Source organism: Neolamprologus multifasciatus, chromosome 23 (assembly GCF_963576455.1).
Source record: "Neolamprologus multifasciatus chromosome 23, fNeoMul1.2, whole genome shotgun sequence".
Taxonomy (NCBI): domain Eukaryota; kingdom Metazoa; phylum Chordata; class Actinopteri; order Cichliformes; family Cichlidae; genus Neolamprologus; species Neolamprologus multifasciatus.
In genome coordinates, this window is record NC_140460.1 from 2,216,432 (window position 1) to 2,237,035 (window position 20,604).

Below are 20,604 nucleotides of genomic sequence, written 5' to 3' on the forward strand. Positions count from 1 at the left end.
GAAAACTTTGCATTTTATTTTTGTCTGATTGTTTTTATTTAAACTTTCGGTTACTGACAGATATCAAATGAAACGATTAAGCCTCACAAACCCAAGCTAGCCGTAAAAAAAGACAAAAGGGAAATGCAAATACATGTTAAGCACATCAGAGGAAGTAGAGGTAGAGTTAGCAGCATTACAAACAACAACTGAGCTTATATTTGACATTTCCTAGTCACCACCAAACTAATTATCATCAGCCTAATGATGAAGATCGAGCTTTGCGTTCTTGTTGTTCTACTGTATATTCTCCTAGCTACTGCGATCCAGTAATTATGTGAGTGTGCTGACTGACTGATGATGCCATTAACAGTGTTCGATTACACATCTCTGCTAAAGCTGCACCACTTGTATCCAGTCAATGGAAATGTAAAGAGTACCGGGGCAAGCTAAAGACGTGGGAGTCCAACATCTATGAATTATTCAACCACGTGTGTGCGAGTATCTGTTTTCAGGTAACAGCTGATAGCATCATGATACCTCATATCAACCAAGAGCTCTTTGTTACCAACAAAAGGAAGAGATGATCTATTGTAAACATTTCATGCAGCAGTCAAAACTCATTAAAGACGATGACGGTTTACGAGGCTGCTGTAATTTAAAAGCAGAAAGCACGAGACAGCGGCGGGCTTTTGTGAAAAACTGACGCGCGTGTCACATTTTGATTGTCTGTGCATCGAGAATCTGCAAACTTTTCATTTGTATAACGACTTTATAGGCGTCTTTGTAAAATTAAAACCTAAAAAAGAAGTAAAGCTTTAAAACTTTCCCTCATTGTCACTCTGACCGGAGCGGCTCTAATGCCCGCTCTCGGCACTCGCAGCAGTCAGTAAAGGATACGAACTGTGAGCAAACAACGTGTCGTCCACTGAAAAGGCGCTCAGCCGGTCTTTACTGAGCGTGTGTTTGATGTCTTCGATCAGCTGCAGGTCTTTCCCGCCTCTGCTGACGCTCCTGTCTGACGCTTTGCCTTCGATCTCCTCGTCGCGCGAGTCCTCCGGGCTTCCGTCGTCAGACTTCGATGTTGTCAAATCAGTTGTTTCTGTAACTTCTCGACTCTGCTCGTCTGCTTTTCCCCGTGTTTCATTGACATCTTCGGTTCCAAGTGGACTCGTGGACTGATTAGCTTCTTCAGTTTGCGGCTCTGTTACATCGAAGTTGTTATCGCTCTTAGAAACACTCGCAGGTTTTTCAGAGGCTGAATGACGACTACCTGAAGTGCTTTCCACTTCAGTTTCCTCATTAATTCCTTTCTCTGCACTTTCTTGACCGTTACACTCTTGAAGAGATCCCGTGCTTCCTTTGTGCTCTTCTGACCTCATCTTCTGCACGGCTGCAGACTCACTTTGTTCAGTTTTAGGTTTTAGCATTAAGTCTTTCACTTCAGCCTTCTCCTCCACTTTCACCTCATCTTCAGCGTCCCTGTAGGCTTTCACCTCATCTTCAGACACCCTCGCCATCTTGAGTGGACTGCCTGATCTTGGCAGCTCGGTAGATTTAGTCTCTTCTTTATTTGAGCTGGGCACTGGAGTGTCAGTTATCTCCTCCCTCATATCCTCCAGTGGTTCAACGAATGTCTCGAAAAACTTTGATGACTGGTGCTTGTTGACCCAGTTACTGACTAGATCTGTGCTGTCTTCTGTTGCCAAGGCCTGTGGACTTTCTCTCCCAGTTGCGACAGTCTCTTCTGTACAATCAGCCTCATTGTTTTGAGGTTTGAGCAGCACACTCGCTCCTTCCTCCGAGGCCTTACTCGCATCTTCTACGTCTCCTCCGTTTTCTCCGTCGGCAGCAGAGAGATCACCACCAACTGCATTTTCATCAGTCTGTGGGCACATGTGAGACTTTGTATCTTTGCTTTCTTCATCTAATTTGGAAGCCTTAACATCTAAGTCAACAGCAACCGGTGATTGTTCCTGATTCCCTGAAGAAACAGCTGCGACCTCATCCGTGTTTTCCTCAGTGCTGCTCTCCTTTTTTACCAAGTCTGTCTCTTTGTTTTCGTTATCACAGTCAGACTTGTTGCCGTTTTGATCTTCTGTTTCCTCGCTGTCTTTTCTGTCACCTAATTTAGGCTCCGCTTTCATTTCTGTACCTGCTGTCTCAGGCTGTGAGTTGCTTGGAGTTGATTCATCATTTTTTTCACCCTCAGCATCACGTTCTACCTCATCAGCCCCGGCAGCCTGATCAACCTCGTCAGCATCGTGTTTTTTAGCACCTTCTTCAGACTCCACTGCGACTTCTTTAATGTCTGCGCTCTCGTCGTCAGCAGGCCCGTCCGCTTTGCTTTCTTCGTCACCCTCTTCTTCGGCTTTCAAGTCATTTTTGTCTTTTAACTGAGACTCTCCGTCGTCTTCGTGATTATTGCTCTCGGCTTCAGTAGAGATCTCCCCGTTTCCAGCATTAATTTCTTCTTTTTCACTCGTGTTGCTGGTTTTTCCAGCATCTTGCTCGACACTCTCAGCCTCTGGCGTCTCATCAGCTGATTTGGTCCCGTCTGCTGCTTCATTTGCACTTTCCTCAGCTTCTTCTGTGGTCTCAGATATTTCTTCTCCTTCTTCTACAGGTGCTTCACTTATGTCCTTGTCATCCTCTTCATCATTTTTGCTCTCTTTGTCTTCACTTTTCTCAGCTTTGTTCTGATTTTCTAATTTTTCTGCCTCATCATCACTTTCTTGAACAGCTGGTTTACTCTCATTGTCACTTTTATCACCTACTTCAGATTCCTCCAGTTTGTTCTCAACACACTCGCTGTTCTCATCATTTTCTGTCTTTTCTTCAACTTTCTCGTCATCGGCGACTTTATCCTCCTCGCTCAAAAGTTTCACAGCTTCGTCTTCCTTTGTTTTAAAGCCATTTTCAGCACTTTCTGCTGTGTTTTCTGTCCCTTCATCTTCCTTACTTTCCTCATTACCCTCTTCATCATTTTTAACCTTTTCATCATCATCTCCTTTCTCAGTATTTTCCTCTTCTCCTTCATCAGAGGTTACATGAGTTTGTTTCTCCTCCTCCTCAGTTTCCTCTTTGTCTTCCTCTTCACCCGTTTCCTCCGATGCTCCAGTCCTCCTCTCCTCTCGCAGCTCGCTCTGTTCATCACTCTCATCCTCTAATATTTGTTCTTCTTTGATGTCATCTTTACTTTCTTCTATCGCATTTTCCTCACCCGTATCTGCTATTTTTTCCACTGTGGTTTCTCCACTTCCACTTGGCGAGCTGCTCGAGTTCTCTGCATTGACTTCAGTTTCTGACCCTGCAGCCTGCTCCTCCTTCTCTGCGTCACTTACAGGTGCCTCTTCATAGCTGAGGGCCTCTTGCTCCTTTGAGGACTCTGCTTTTATCTCTATTGTTTCTCTGGCTGCCTCTGCATTATCAGGCGCTGCTGTCTCATCAGTCTTTTTATCCGGCTCTGATGACTCATCCTCCTCACTGCTTTTTGCCCCTTGCCCGGTCTCGTCATGCTGAGCGTCAGTCTCCTCAGCGCTTTTCTCCTTTCCTTCCTCTGCAGCCTCAGCATCAGCAGCTTCAGCGGGGGTTTCTTCAAGACGCTCAGTTGTCTTGTCATCTTGTGTCACATTTTCTTCTTTCGAAGGATGCAAAGCTTCACCCGTTTCCTCTGATTTATCCTCCTCTTCTGCAGCCTTCTCATCTTCAGTACTGTCACTGTTCTCCTGAGGCTCCTGCTCATCGTCTCCACTCTGTTCTTTGGTTTCGGGTAAATCTTCCTGTGTCTGTGCCACCACCACGTCACCAGCGTCGCTTTCTTCACATTCTGCAATGGTCTGCTGTTGTTCTGTAGGCGTGACAAGCTCGACTGGAGCTGCATCTGCAAAATACAAAATGGACTTTCAAAATAAAGAACAGTCTTTGTGCAGTTTATGAATTAATTCTAATAAAGATCTGATACCTTTGTTGTCCTGTTGAGGGCCTTTATGTGTGGACTCGTCCTCCTCCTCAGTGCTGGTGTCACTCAGCTCAGGCTCGGAGCTGCACTGCGACTCCTTCAGTATGGCTTCGGACAGTTTTTCTTGCACAGATTTCGCTTGAAAAATAAGGAACAGGACACTCGTGATCATCCTTCTCTGGGACATGTTAAAGCTTAACAAATTTGTCTTTGATAACAACAACAATAAACACCAGTGCTGATTTATTTATCTCCTTTTTTAAGCAAACGTCGTTTGTTCAAGTGCATCATAGTAATGGCACTGGACAAAAACCAGTCAAGGACCTTGAGTCAAGGTCAAGGAGCAAATAAGAAGAGAGGGATCGGTCAGGTTTTGCATTGTGACCAGAATTGATTTTTTTTTTTGTCCCGTTTGGATCTTTAGCATCAGAATTGTTGTCTTAAGGCCAAGAAAGATGCCAAGTGGATTTCTGTTACCAAGTGGATCATCATGGCCATATTGGTCCGTTTGATTGACCTTTATTATAATTATTTATTTATTTTATTTTCGGTTGCTACAAACGGGACAGACATGACTGGGGGACAGGACAGGGAGAAAGAATGAAAGAAAGAGAGGGAGAGAAAGAAAACCAGAGGGGAGAAGAGACGGTGAGAAAGGGGGGAAGAAAGAAAGAAAAACAAACAAAACACCTGGATCACCTGTGTGGAGAAAAAAAAACAGAAGAGAAAACAAACAAAAACAGCACCATCACAATAAACTAGCTAGCAGTAGATACTAAATATTAAACGCTATTGTGCAGCACGCAAGATCGACAGCGCACAATGTGCTTTGAGGCAGCAGCCAAGAAAGGTGTAGTCCGCATCTGTGAACACCTGTGTGAACACCTGTGTGAACACCTGTGTGCATCAGCTTGTATTCCAAAGGTTTCTCCATGTAACGATCTGCTAGGGAGTGTGGGGAGCCGTAGCCCCGTCCCCCAGGGCATGAAGCAGGTATGGAGGAGATCCAGGCCCCAGATATCCAGAGGCCCCAGAGTACGAGGACCCGAGGAGGACCACCAAAAGGGGGGGAACCGTGCCACCCTCCTGGGAAGAGCTGAGTAGAGCCCCAAACGAGAGGCAGCTACAGAGCAGAGGCCAGAGGGGGTTGCAGTGGCGTGCCCGCGGGCTCTGCGTCCAGAAGTTTAACCTCCTAAGACCTGAACTCTTTCACGACATGCATTTTTAATTTCTCTTTGCTTTTTGGGCTTATTGGAACCTGATGAATGTAAAAACAAAAAATTACCTGATTTTGAGATCCACATATCAGGACATTCATTTAAATTTGGACAGAACAGTAGCAGTGTAACGTCCTCGTAAGTGGATATCAGGCCCTTGTAGAGCAACATTTAGTATTTTGGTCCAGACGACCCAAAATGTGACGTCCACATATGTGGTCACAGGAGGTTAAATGACTGAGGAATTTAATGTATTTGAGTGACAGATAAATATCTCTTTAATCCTAAACAGTGCAAAGTCAGTGATTCTCGTCCATTTCTGCTTGTTGTGCTGTAGAACGTGTGGAAAAGTAACTCACTGTGCCCTGAAAACATTCATTAAAAACTGCATTCAAGGTAAAAAGAAGGAAGAGAAAAGGAAAAACAAAGCAAATCTGCTTTTCTTTGTCATGCAAAAGCAGATTTCTTATGATAAATGCAAATGAATGAATATGCAGCAGCTCTTCACCGACGCGTATTTTGAGCTTTTTGATATGCTCTGCAGTATGCAAATACTGGTTGTTTTTCTTCACGGCTGCTTACTTCTTCGCTGATTGCAGTTTCACCCCTGGTGTTGCCTTTGTTTACTTAACTATATATTTACACATTATTTTTAGAAACCCAAACCGAGACAAAAGTATATCAAAAAATAAAACTGATCTTTGACAATAAATGTGGATCAGATAGAAAACGAATCATTGCAATGACACACGTGTATTTTTCCACTATTAAAGTTTTTATTTTACACGTTGACAATATTGTAGCAGTACGACATTAAGCTATTCTGCTCTGATTGTATTACAGCTCCGTATTTAAAACATGTGACTAACTCAGACTCTAACTAGGTGGTCTTGAATGTTGTGTTTTTGTATATTCATTGTGTTTTACTCACCTCTCTCCTGTTCCTCCTCCTGGTTGCCCTCCTCTACAGGCTTCTCAGCATCTTTGTCACCCCTCTGTCTAGTCTCACTTCCTGAGGGGACGCTGGTGTCAGATATTTCTATCTCCGTGCTGTCCCCGGCACTGTCCACGTGCGAGTCTTTGGCCGCAGAAGACTCAGCTTCCGTGCCAACATCTTCTTCTGGATTTGGTTCATCTTTTTCCTCGGGCTGAGCGATGGTTTCCTCCTCTTTCTGTTGCTTTGCCTTATTGTCCTCGTTGATGTCTCTTGTGGCTTCAGCATCACTCTCCTCGTGCTCGCTGCCCGAGGAGCTGGAGCCTGAATGAGATCTCATGTCTGCGAGAAAGTTACACACGAACACCAATAAATACTCTACAAGAAGGAAAATGCACATTTAAACATTTCAAAAGATGGTTTTGTTGTTCTGTAATTAAAATACTTTGTGTCTTTAAAAAATAAAAGATTTTAAATATTTAAACATCGTACAGGGATTTAAGCTTTGTGTACAACTAAGCTGATTCACCCACCATCCCTGTCATCATCGTCAGGCTCAGAGGCATCCCTCTCTTTAACCTCTGTTTCACTGGTTGGAGATTTCTCTTCTTTCGCCTCCTCTGCAGCTCCCTCGTCGTCTGCTTCAAAGTCTTCTTCATAATCTGAAGCAGAGAATTACAGATACAGACTTCGGTATGCACGGCACACACATCTTTAGTTTGTGCTCAGATGCACCAGTTTTTGTACCATCTCTGCCTTTTTGCTCATCGAGCGCTCTTCCTTCTTTGACTGGAGTCTCCATGTTCTGCGGCTCACTGGTTTCACCCTCCAAGTGGGAGCCAGCATCCTCCCCAGTCCTCGCCGTCTCCATCTCACCTTCATCTTTTGGGCTGTTGACTGATTCCTCTCTTGTATCCTCCTTGATCCTCTTTGGTGGAGGAGTGGGCTTTTTGTCCAGTCCCATTGCTATGATGCATCTGAACAATGAGCGAGAAGTCTGTTTAAAAAGTCATTTTGTTCCTGTTTAAATAAATAAATCAATAAACCACCCAGAGAACGAGTGGGGTGCATTCAAACCACCACACTGAACACAGTAATCTGCCTATGTTGTAGTTCATTTATATTCTAATTTCACTTTAAAATCATCAATATGCAGGGATAATCTTGTTGAACAAACTGTGCATCATAAAGTTTCTTTCCACAGAGCTTATTCTGTGGATTTATCCAAAATCCCACCAGCTTTTGTTCCAGGATAACCAAGGCGGGGCTAAGTCCAAAAAGAGGTCATCCCTGGGACACTCTAGCCACTGTGGACTGCTTAAATATGGAGCTACAACTAGCAGACCATTAGTTTAATGTGCAATAACATTTGAAAATGGGGAAAAATGCCAATTAATTTTGCTGCCAGCCCGTTTAAAGCTCAAACACTGTCCTGTTAGACTAAATACACACTGCATGGTTTGGTTTCCAGACGACTGTCATGTTTGTTGTACTTCTGAACAAAACCAGCTTTCTCTGCTTTCTCTACACGCAGTTTATTTGCTAAACTAAAGTGGCTGAAAGAAGCTTATTATTTATTCATGTTCAGCGTTGGGAAGGTTACTTTTAAAATGTATTCCATTACAGATTACAGAATACATGCTCCAAAATGTATTCTGTAACGTATTCCATTACGTTACTCAATGAGAGTAACGTATTCTGAATACTTTGGATTACTTAATATATTATCATGCTGTTTACAACTACATGAATGTACTATTGCTGTGATTTATTACTGTTACTGAAGGTCCGCGGCTCCGAACCGTAGTAAAGGGACCTCTGGCTAATACGGTGGGTTCTGTGTCGGCTCGTAGCTGAAAACTAGCTTTACTTTGTTGTCTGGGTCACTTTGCTAGCAGAGTCAGAGAGAGGCGTTGAAAGGCTGCTCCAACAGAACTTATTGTTTTTGGAGGAAAACACGAACACGGTGTACAGTCGAGTCTTAATAGCTTACTTACAACTGGGCTCGTCAGGCTCTCTTCTTGGCTGCAGTGGTTATTATTATATTTACATGCTTCCAGCTCCCGTTTCTGCTCGATGACAGCTCGTACTTTTCCTTTTTCTCCCTCCCTCGCTCACAGACACATAACGTGTATGGCAGTCCATTCTCCCTGCAGCACGGACTACACTGCCTATGATGCTACATTCTTTAGAGCTATACCTGTAGCATTCTGCCTGTTAGCTTAGCACAACAACAACAGGCGCTCTCTCACCCAGGAAACACGCAGAGAGAGAGCGTCACCCTGTAACCATGGCAACCGTAACGCTGCCGCCTGGAACAACAGAACGTAGCTGTCAAACAAAACCCAAACAGTCCTGACCCGCCACAATATGAAACAGGGAAGTACCGCCGTGTAATCCATTTATTTCAACAAAGTAACTGTATTCTAAATACCACCTTTTTAAACGGTAACTGTAACGGAATACAGTTACTCATATTTTGTATTTTAAATACGTAACGGCGGTACATGTATTCCGTTACTCCCCAACGCTGTTCATGAGTAAAAATGTTAAACGTCTCCTTTCACATGTCTCCTTTTTGTTGTTCATTTTGTTTTATATTCAACCTTTTACAGTTAAGGCTCATCTTTAACCTCCTAAGACCTGAACTCTTCCACAGCATGCATTTTTAATTTCTCTTTGATATTTGGGCTGATTGGGGCCTGATGAATGCAAAAACAAAGAATTACCAGATTTTTTTTTTTTTTTTTTACCTATTTTTTGTTTCTGAGAAAAATTAGAGCCACATATGAGGATATTCGTTTAAAATTTAAATAGAACAGCAGCAGTATAATGTCCTCGTAAGTGGATATCAGGCCTTTGAAGAGCAAAATTAAGTATTTTGGTCTAAATAACCCAAAATGTGACGTCCACATATGTGGACGGCAGGTGCTAGGAGGTTAAAGCTTCTGTGAGATCTCACTTGTAGCACGGAGACGCCCCCTCGACGCCGGTGAAGCCAAAGTGCCCGTGTTTGCCGCCGAGTCGTGAGCCTTTCCTGTGTTTGAACTCGCAGCAGGAGCTCAGCCGCTCCACCTGCAGCCCGTTCAGGAAGAAGGTCAAGCTGAAGGGGAAGCCTCTGTGCCGACGTGAAATAAACTGGAAAGTTTCTGAAGCAGAAATGATGAGGCACAGAAAGCCATTCTGAATGGTTTGGGGATGTGTTCCCATGTGATGATGTAATCTTGTTTTCTAATTCAAACGTGCTTTTACCATTAAAGACCCCCTCCCCCCCTTTTTTTTAAACCTAAAACCTTTAAACCTTAAACCTGTGTGTATATTTATAGCTTCCTCCTTATGCATTTCATGCATGTGTTATTTTCAGACATATTGGGGTTATGTCACCCCCCCTTCTCCTCATCAGTAATGATCTAGTCCGGTATTTACTTGGGCGTGACTTAGCCAATTAACCAATACCTACCTATTATATGTCAGCTGACCTATCTATGAAGTTTTGACTGGTTAATTTGAATTTTTTTTCTGTTTCCTGTCTTGTATTTAAGCAATTTTTACAATGTTTTACTATGACCCTGATGAAGGCCACAAGCCGAAACGTGTTGGTCTATTATTAAAGTTGTTCTTCTTCCTCAAGTGTTGCTGGAGTTGTGAATTCTTTTATCCTCTCCATGCAACTTGGAAGCAGGTGAAGTTGTGCCGGAAAATTTTTTTGCTGTGGTTTGGGGTATCTGTCAGTATATATTTACATATACAAATCCAAAAAACACAACCCGATTTCACACACTGACCCCCTTCATGAAGCTTTCCCTTGTACACACACAGGTTCTCTCCTCCACAGTGCTGCTGAAACACTTTGACGTCGTCCCTCGTGTCGGTCATGTCGCTGGAAAGACGCACCGTTTTGCCAAAGTACACCATGTTGACACACACTCTGCTTTGGTGAACGGAGCTCCTCAGCAGTGGGGCGTCCTGGGTGGAAGAAGTGACACGTTTTTGGTGTGTTATTTACTGAATAAAAATATTTTACATTTATATTTGAACTTCCTGATCCAAAATCTGATGTTAGCGATACACAGAGGTGGACGAGATTTGTTTCTACATCATAAATATAATCAAGGACGCATTAATACTACTCATTTGTAGGGATGCACCGATACCGATACTGTAAAATGTGTGTGTACTCATACTTGTAAAAGTTAACCGATACCATGAACCGATACCAACTTATTTCATTAGTCAGAGGGTGGCTTGTCATTTCTGTTGTAGTTTTTTAGATTGGCCACTAGGGGGCCAATTATTATTTTATTTATTATTTATTTTATAATAATTATTTTGTTTGTTTGTCTATAATATGGACACTCTGCAATAATTTAAAAGTTTAATTTATTCACAAACCTAATTTGTATTTATTTTATTCCAAACAGAAGTGTTTATTTATTATTCTGAAAGCTCGAGACAGCCAACAGTCTCTGTGCTGTGATACACTTTAGATTCTAGCCAATCATTTTACGTTTCCGAGGATAGTAGGCGGGTCCAGGTACGTACGTTCTTTTAGAGCAGAGCTACAGATTAAAAATGCCCAAGGCGAAGCGGTCAAAGTCTGGCTGTACTTCACAGCAAAATATGCAAACTCAGCAGCCTGCAACAAGTGCTTTAAGGTGATACTGTGATACTGTCAAAGGAGGTAACACCTCAAATCTGATGAAACACCTGGCGACGCATGGCGTTTTTTTTTAAAGCCGAGAAATGCGCCGTATTTGATAGCTCGCTGCGAGACCTCACACCGAGCACATCTACTGCGGGTGTGGTGCCTGTTATCGGACCTGGAGCCCTGCCAGTGTAGCAGAAATGATGATGATGATGCAGCAGCAGCCGTTCTTCTCTGCGTGAGTAGCTTCATGTTGTTCGTGTGTAATTTACGTTGAGTAGGCTAACCACGTTATTAAATTAATGCATGTAAGGTGAACTAGCAAACACCATCATAGCTACATGCGGCTGTCTTCTTGTTTGATGGCAGATACTCCCTTCACCCTGGCCAAAAAGGCTAAAATGACCAAAGAACAAGTGGAAAACAGCTAAACATGAGAGGTTTTTGGATAAAGTTTGTGTTTTTTCCATTGTTTAAGCACTGCTTCCAGCCAAGAGTGATACCATATATGCCCCATAGCTGCAGAAAAGGCTAACATTGTTATCTTTTTACAAAAAAACAGCTGAACATGAGAGGTTTTTGGACAAAGTTTGTGTTCTCCATTCTTTAAGCACTGGTTTGAGCACCGTTTGAGCACCGGCACCGTTTCAAAAGTACTGGTTTGGCACCAGTATCGGATAAAACCTAAACGATACCCATCCCTACTTATTTCATTAATCAGAGGGTGGCTTGTCATTTCTGTTGTAGTTTTTTAGATTGGCCACTAGGGGGACATCCCACGCTAAACAGGCACAGGGTTAGGCGAGTGAGACTGGCGGTAGCTAGGCTAAACAAAATCAGCAGTGTGGACCGGAACAGCCAACTTTAACTCAGGTTTTGGAAAAGCAAAGAAAAATGTCAAGAGAAAAATCCACGGGCAGTTAAAATAACAGAGGCTCTGACTCATTTATTGCTCTGGATGACCAGCCAATGCCGGTTGTGGAAAACATAGGATTGCACCGTCTTCTCAACATACTCGAGCTGTGATATGAAATATAATAAATAAACAGAAGTGTTTATTTATTATTCTGAAAGCTCGAGACAGTGCCAATAGTTCAGTGATATTTTGTAAAATTACAATGTGGAGACTCTGCAATAATTTAACAGAAGTGCTTATTTTTCACTTGAAATTTTTTTGTGGTCATTTTTATTAAGATTTTATTTTTTATCGGCAGAGAATAAAATAAAACCTGTCTTCCAATTCATTGCATTTGTGTGTGTGTGTGTGTGTGTGTGTGTGTGTGTGTGTGTGTGGTAGAAGTATCGTTTTATGTACTCTGTATCGGCAAGTACTCAGATCCAAGTATCGGTATCGTATCGGTTTGAAAAAATTGGTATCATTGCATTCCTACTCATTTGTCAACTTTCTCATGAAGTGTCTCAGAAAATGCTGCCGACCACAGGAAATGCTATTTGTTGTTCCCGATTTATCCAAAGGAAGTTGGAATAACGAGCACAGATAAAGAGCTAACTCACGTCAGCTCCACTGGAGGCGGTGGTCGGGCGCAGTCTGCGGCCTCTGACAGTACTGCTGGCAGTGCCCTTTAACCCTCTCTCTTTCCTCTTCATAGCTGGAGGCACCGGAGTGACAAAGTTGTTGATAACTGGGAGGCAATAGGGCGAGATGCCATGGGAGGCCTCCACTGCAGTCAAATGTCTCCGAGGCTCTTTTTCCATCTGGTAGGAAAGTTAATGACGTCTTTACTCTGGTTCTGCTCATACTGATGCTCTGTGATTGTGGCTTCTCTCCATGCAGTCAACTATAGGTGTGATTCTATCAATTATTTTTCATGCTAAGGCCTACATCTATATCTCTACACTTCTAATAGGTAGTTTCCAAAAATACAGTATGAAAAAAAAGGAAATTGCAACTTCATATCTCTTGAAAATCTAATTTGTCTACAGAGAAAACGCTGTGACTCATATACAGGTGAGTATGTTGAGTCTCACACTCACAGTGCAGTTGAATGGCAGGTGGTTGTCATGAGAGGACTGGAGCAGTCTGTAAGGGGAGCTGTGTCTGACCGAAGCCGTGGTGCTGTTACTGTGGATCGGTTTCAAGCGCACGGGCCTCTGCATCTTCCCCGGGGCCGTGTTGGGTCGAGATGAGCTCGGCTAGAAATCGTGTTACAGACATTCAGTGTGCATTCTGCTAATTATGCAGTTCTTCTAATCTGTACGGCTCCCGAACCGTCACTATGGTGCACTTTTACAGCGATGCCATACTGTGTTTCCTTTAACACAAAAACCTGCTCATTATGTTGGTGTTTTGGGAAATGAAGCGTATTTGCTATTCAAACTTTTCTTTCCTCGGGCTTGTCATTCGTTGAATGTAAAAAGCAGTTATTTTCCAATCTAATCGTAATCTTTTAATTATATTTTATTCTTGGTAGTATAATCACATTTTTAAATAGTTTTAAATTTTTTTTATTGTTAGCGATCTTTAACGCCTCCCACTACTTTTAAAAACTGCAAACTTCTTAATAAATTCACAAGAAATCATGATGAGAATAAACGTATTCAAAATGCATATTAGCTGTCTTCTTATCATTTCCCAACAAATCCCCATCGATGCATATCAGGCGAGGCTCAGCTGTGATTAGTGTGTGATTTTTGTTGAGTCAAGGGGGGGGTCAAAGACAGGAGCGATCACAGCGATCAAAGACAGGATTACTGGCTCTATTTATTCTGGCATCGAGGTGCGTGACTCTTTATGTTTCAAAGATAACACACAGCTAATCCCAGCACTTCACTCTGAACACTCTCGTCTGCGCACAAAACAAACAGCTGAAGCTGGAACTCTTCAGACTAAAATGGCAGTGTCGATGTAAACATGGCAACTATCAGGATGCACAGGTTATAACAGTCATTATAGCAGTTTCTCACCTGGACATCATCTCCTTACCTGCAGGTCAGATTTTCCATGTTTTCTCAGGTAACATTATTCGTGTTACAAAGAATGCAACTTTTTCTGCCCCTCTATAAGATGACAATTAAGAACCAAAACAAAACAGCTGACTAACTAATTGACTAAATGCAAGTTCTTCAATGAAATAATCAGTTATTCATTTTGGAAAATGCGAGATGTTTGCTTCTTAAGAGTTAGACTAGAATCTAAGGACATAATAAAAATATAATCCAAGCCTTAAAAGGAGGTGACCTGAGATGAACAACTGGACATACTAACCTGTATGTTTCTTTATTTCCTACAAAATACACCAAAATGCAGAAGCAGTGTGTGAAACACGCCATGATTCAACAGAACGACCTTTAGCAGCAATAAGTTGAAGTTTACTGTTTTCAATCTCTCACATCGCTGGGGAGTAATTTCGGCCCGCTCTTCTGTACAGCGTTGCTTCAGTTCACTGAGTTTTGCAGGCATTTGTTTAAATGCAGCTCTCTTCAGGTCCCTCTATTGTCAGGATCTGGCAGCCCGTTCTCACTCCCGAGGCGTAACATGCCGACGTTTTGTCATGTCCCGCTGCGTTCCTGAGGAACGCAAAAGGAGACCTTCGGCGTTGTTATGGTACGCGGCGGGTTATGGCCGAAACCCAGTGCAATGATGCTCCCGCAATAATAGACGTTCCAGCCCTGTATTCCAGCCCTAAACCTAACCTTATCCCTGATTTTAACCAGGACTTTAATGATGTTAAATTGCGTGTTTCTAAGCGATTTGAAGAAAACGAGCGAACATGTGTAGATTGAGTCCATACGGTTCTCATGTTTCCTCACTTTTCCGAGGTCGTCATTTAGGAACGTGGTGGGTAGCCGAAAACGTAATGTGTTGACGATTTGTCACCTAGCGTAAAATGTTACGCTGTGGGAGTGAGAACGTGTTGACTCTGGAGACTCAACTGGAAAATTCCATCAGGCACCTGAGTTCCTTGGTCTCCACCCCTGGGCGGAGCCATCATCCCTGCTGCAGTCCTGCACACCTGAGACTGATTCAGGGCAATCAGGTTGAGGATTTAAGGCCACTCAGACTCTCCTTCACCGCCAGTTCGTCAACGACCTCACGTTGGTATTGACTCTACGGCTTTTTACGCTCTTGCTACTTTTTCATTGTTAACTTTGGTTTCATGTGCTTCAGATTCCCTCGACCTTCTTTGCTATCACCCTCAACCTCAGCTCTCCGTGGATCATCTTCATATTCAGGAAAAATACAAGGACCCTCACCTGCCTGCCCTCCAGCCTCACTCACCACCTTGGACACAGCGGGACTCAGGTTTGCCAGCCTCTCCACTACTCCCCTGGACTATCGCTGCCTCTCCCTCAAAGCGAGGTTCACGTTGGTCACCAACGCAACCTGCTAGACCCCCGTTCACCCCCCACTGTCACACGGTTACATCATTAGCGACGCCCTGCCACATATTCACTTGTTGACTACATAATAAACACTGCAAAACGTTGAGCCGTCTCTGTTGTGGTTATCTGCAATCGAGTCCGATCGAGCTATCGGCCCGTGGCCATTGTGACGTCTATAGTATTTCAGTCGGGTTGCAGTCTGGACTCTGGGCTGTTGCACCACCTTGATTTTTGTAGGTTTGCTGCTGCTCTTGGCCTCAGTGTCGCGTTTCACGGCACAGTTTGGTTCAAGCTTCTGTTGTTGGACAGATGGACTCACATTTGTAACTCTAGAATATTTGTACTGGTATAAAGGGATCAACGACTGGAGGTGCCCGTGGCTGCAGCCCAAACCCAACTCCACAAACGTGCTTGACTGTTAACACGAGATATCTGTGGTGATGTTCTTTGTTTGGTGCTGAGCGTTATGGCCAAACATCTTCACTTTGGTGTCATCTGTCCACAGGATGTTTTCCACGTGTGAAGGATCTTTCTCACTGTAGAACGATGGACTTCAAATTATTTGAAACTCGACTTATACTCATTGCTGGCGTCCTCCTCCCTTGGCTTTGTGTTAACATGCACCTGAAGGCTTCACACCAGCAAACTGCCAAAACTTCTGCTTTTTCACAGATGCTCACACTCGCTGATGATGAGTTAATTGCATTTGATAGGCAGCACCTGTCTGTTACTTAGCCTCCCATGGACGCAGTAACAGTGTACTGGATACACTGATTCTGTTTTATGGCTTCATTTAAATATATGAGGACAATGTGCTGCTTTTCATCTGAGGCTGTTCTTCAAGTGACTTTTTATTCTGTTTTATGTGCATAAAACCTTAATAGAATAGAAAGGGTGTGCTTTCTTATCTTATCTATATGTCTGCATCTATATCTATCTAACGTCTGTTATGAAGTCAGTACTTGCATATACAAAGGAACACTGATTTCTTATATATTTATTGCACTAAATTAATGTATTATTTATCAGAGCCGTTCTGTTCCCAGTTTCAGTGACACTACAGGAAATGCAGTTTCCTCTATTTCCACAAATAAATACATAAATAATCTCCAATCGTCTCTCCCACACTGACATACTTAAAATTGATTCTTCAACAAAAGGTTGCTGCTTTGAACTCATACAAAATTCTCGTAAAACCATCAGTGTAATTTGTATCATTGTATCATGTTTACACTAATCTACTTTGTATGATTAATTAAACAGTCACACTTTAAACAATAAACACTGAAGCAGTAGATTTAATACCCACCGACTCAGAGGAGTCAGAGTGCTCCCCCTCGGGCCCAGAGTGCTGTTTCCGGATGCCCCTGGCACCCTCGGGAGGGTGTGGAGACAGGATGTGGACGATGCCTTCCTCATACCTTTTAGAGCGCTCCACCTGCCAAACAACACCATTCATTATTATATAGTATGTAGTAGGGATGCACCGATACCGATACTGGTATCGGGTATCGGCTCCGATACCGATACTGGTATCGGGTATCGGCTCCGATACAGATACTGGTATCGGGTATCAGGGACGATACTGTAAAATGTGTGTGTACTCATACTTGTAAAAGTTAACCGATACCATGAACCGATACCAACTTATTTCATTAATCAGAGGGTGGCTTGTCATTTCTGTTGTAGTTTTTTAGATTGGCCACTAGGGGGACATCCCGCGCTAAACAGGCACAGGGTTAGGCGAGTGAGACTGGCGGCTCCAGATAAAAAAGAGAAACTGGAGGATGCTGTAGCTAGGCTAAACAAAATGTCAGCAGTGTGGACCAGAACAGCCAACTTTAACTCAGGTTTTGGAAAAGTGATGAAAAATGTCAAGAGAAAATCCACGGGCAGTTAAAATAACAGAGGCTCTGACTCATTTTATCGCTCTGGATGACCAGCCAATGCCGGTCGTGGAAAACATAGGATTGCACCGTCTTCTCAGCATACTCGAGCTGCGATATGAAATATAATAAATAAACAGAAGTGAGCTCGAGACAGTGCCAATAGTTCAGTGATATTTTGTTAAATTACAATGTGGAGACTCTGCAATAATTTAACAGAAGTGCTTATTTTTCACTTGAAATTTTTTTGTGGTCATTTTTATTAAGATTTTATTTTTTATCGGCAGAGAATAAAATAAAACCTGTCTTCCAATTCATTGCATTTGTGTGTGTGTGTGGTAGAAGTATCGGTTTTTGTACTCTGTATCGGCAAGTACTCAGATCCAAGTATCGGTATCGTATCGGTTTGAAAAAACTGGTATCGTTGCATCCCTAGTATGTAGTGATATATAAGAAGTTTACCAGTATAAATGAGGAATCCTACAAAATAGGGCAGCAAAGCAGTGTTTATATGTTAAAGACGCACCTTGATCTTATGCACTCTTTCCCTCCTTGCAAACTCCTCCAGTTTTCTTTTGATCTCGATTTGGTGGAGACGCTGTGTGGGTGGGAAAAAGGACGAATTATCAGGATTTATTGCATAAGGAAAATTACACAGATTACATGACAGTGTTTTTCCTTTGACTTTGTCTCATTTACACCGTGTTCTTCCCACCTCCATCTCTAGCACCTTGTGGAAAATAGCCTGTGCCAGACATTCTCGAACGTGTCTCTGGTGCGCTCTCTGGATCAGCTTGTGTCTGTACTCCTTGTCCGGGACAATGCGCCCACTCCTGGTGATCTAATAACAACAATAATATCAACAAAATTCAATCCGTCGATCGATATTTTTAACTGAAATTTCATAATTTTGCTTTAAAAACCTAAACGCACCAGTCCTGCTCTCTGCAGGTGTCTCCTGATTCGAGTGTTGCTAAAGTATCCGGCAAGATGTTTGTCTGTGAGGCTGTTGTAGGTCGAAAGAAGTCTGCAGAGACAAAAACACGAGTATTTAATCCCAGTCAGCACTAAACAGCCACGGTTCAGGTGAGGGGGGAGCGTGTGAGCCGTGCGTTGATTAAAGCTGTCGGAAAACCGGAACCCTGATCAAATGCTTTACTGGGGCACAGCACCGTGTTTGTTTGTTGCCAGTTGTTCTCTTGTCCTCATTAACGAGACATCAGCTCGTCCCCAGAGTGGCCTGTGTGAAAGCAGTATTTTTTTTCCAATACAGATTTGATTTCCACCGGCATTTGTGTACGACACAACAGGATCTTACAATTATAGAGTCTGTTACAGGTCTCTGGTTACCTGCAGGACTTAGAGGGAACGGCACACTTAGCCCGGGCTGCCTCCTCTTTGTGCACCGGGCTTGTTTGTTTCTGGTGGATCACAGCGCTGCATTTAAAACTGTCATTCTAGACATGAGTTTTTTATGAGCAGGTGAAGTGGAGGCGCATGGCTGCAAAGCAGTTAAGAGGTGTCCTACTTGTCATGACAGAATGTGATGAGCTCTTATTTGTCTTTACAAATAGGGAATAAGGAGTCAACCACTTTAAAAAAATAGTTTGTTACAGTATGAAGGTATCCTGTAGACAAAAATCATACTGCGTGCATTCTCTTATATACCAGTATGGGGGACAAATGCAGCAGAATCTCACCTGTGTGTGCACATCTCTTATCCTTGTTTTAACACTTATTTATACACACACTATTTAAACTTGTATTTCCTTAACTTAAAGTCTGTCATCCATCGCTGTGCATTGCGTTAAAACTAGGGATGCACTGATACCGATACTGGTATCGGTATGATATACTGTAAAATGTGTGTGTACTCATACTCGTAAAAGTTAACCGATACTAACTTATTTCATTAATCAGAGGGTGGCTTGTCATTTCTGTTGTAGTTTGTTAGATTGGCCACTAGGGGGCCAATTATTATTTTATTTATTATTTATTTTATAATTTTTTATATTTTATTATTTATATAATAATAATTATTTTGTTTGTTTACAATATGGACACTCTGCAATAATTTAAAAGTTTATTTTATTCTCAAACCTAATTTGTATTTATTTTATTCCAAACAGAAGTGTTTATTTATTATTCTGAAAGCTCGAGACAGTGCCAATAGTTCAGTGATATTTTGTAAAATTACAATGTGGAGACTCTGCAATAATTTAACAGAAGTGCTTATTTTTCACTTGAAATTTTTTTGTGGTCATTTTTATTAAGATTTTATTTTTTATCGGCAGAGAATAAAATAAAACCTGTCTTCCAATTCATTGCATTTGTGTGTGTGTGTGTGTGTGTGTGGTAGAAGTATCATTTTTTGTACTCTGTATCGGCAAGTACTCAGATCCAAGTATCGGTATCGTATCAGTTTGAAAAAATTGGTATCGTTGCATCCCTAGTTAAAACCATTGGCAGTGTTTTCCTCTGAAATGTGGTGCATTAAAAGTAGCCTTAGATGGAAAACCTCAAATCTGAATTCATGGTGAAACTTCTGTTTCAGCTTCTTTCTGGTTCTAGCGTCACTTCTTGTTCATAATAAAGTGAGTAGCAAAGCTGCCTATGAAGTTTTCTTTGAATCATTTATGGGTTTGAGTGGACCCATTAGCACACAATTAATAACATTTGCCTCATTGGTGACTATATTGACAGACACTGTGGGTGACTCGGGGCAGGCGTAGTTTAAGAGTTTAATGGGCTTTCTTGCTATTATGCAGCTAGATCTTTAATATTATCATGAAGTCAATTTCCAGCTTTTCAAGCGGTTGAAAAACATGAAAGAAATGGGCTAAGTTAACTGGCGTAAAGCTCCGAGGGGGGGGGGGGGGGAATCAAAACTCATGCAGCTTTAACCCTCCTCTTTGAATAAAAAACACATAAATTGCTCTTACCCTGAGTTGAGGTGACTCATGGCTTTCAGTCTGCCCTCTCTTTAAAATCCCCCCCCCAGCGTCTGAGATATGAAGGCAGGGCTCGGTGCTCGTTGAAGACGTTCAGGTTTACGTGATGTCAGAACAGACGGGAGTTGTTATAAAGTGAGGAAGGTAAATTTGGAGCGGAGTCGGACTGAAGCTGCACTTCTCCCACAGCGGAACTGATGACAGTCCCTGGTTGCCATGGCGAATCACGTGACGAGTCTGCCAACAGGGCTGGTTTCCACTTACAGATTCCCGCTGACACGCGCACGTCCGTCCCAAACGAATGATTTATATACATCTGTCAGTTTTTCATTAAGAGCACCAACTACTTCTGTCGGTTAGCTTCCTTAATTTGTTTATTTATTTATTTTTTATTGTAACCTTAAATGATGAGAAAACAAAATAAGAAGCAGTTAGTTATGTTGTTGTTATTAATGCCACTGTTTAATTGTTATGTTGTACAGCACTTTGGTCAACGCCCTGTTGTTATTAAATGTGCTTTATAAATGAATGAATAAATAAAAAAAATAGTTACAAGTTTCACATTGAAAATCTTGTTTAAGCACATTTGCAAATATATTTTTTAACAAATGGACAAAAGCCCTTTGAGACATAAAATATTATATGATTATAAGTGATAGATATTCTAATAGCAGGAAAAGCTTCGAT

General features: G+C 42.2%; 1 protein-coding gene across 3 annotated transcripts; it reads right to left on the reverse strand.

The window, feature by feature from the left end:
• Window positions 1-12: 12 nt before the first annotated feature.
• erich3 (glutamate-rich 3) lies at window positions 13-20,358 on the reverse strand. Of its 3 annotated transcripts, XM_085151271.1 has the most exons (15): window positions 19,909-20,356; window positions 17,900-17,993; window positions 17,682-17,807; window positions 17,493-17,564; window positions 16,390-16,518; window positions 12,732-12,890; window positions 12,252-12,452; window positions 9,877-10,057; window positions 9,054-9,240; window positions 6,839-7,068; window positions 6,625-6,753; window positions 6,089-6,433; window positions 3,944-4,078; window positions 1,476-3,862; window positions 13-1,445 (listed from the first exon to the last, which is right to left on the reverse strand). In XM_085151271.1, the coding sequence occupies exons 1-15, from the start codon at window positions 19,926-19,928 to the stop codon at window positions 837-839; spliced, it is 5,004 nt and encodes a 1,667-aa protein (XP_085007397.1). In that variant the 5' UTR covers window positions 19,929-20,356; the 3' UTR covers window positions 13-836. The 3 variants fall into 3 exon arrangements, with proteins under 3 accessions (XP_085007397.1, XP_085007395.1, XP_085007394.1); XM_085151269.1 differs by having other exon boundaries at window positions 13-3,862; window positions 6,089-6,415; window positions 19,909-20,358; XM_085151268.1 differs by having other exon boundaries at window positions 13-3,862.
• Between the last annotated feature and the right edge of the window lie 246 nt (window positions 20,359-20,604).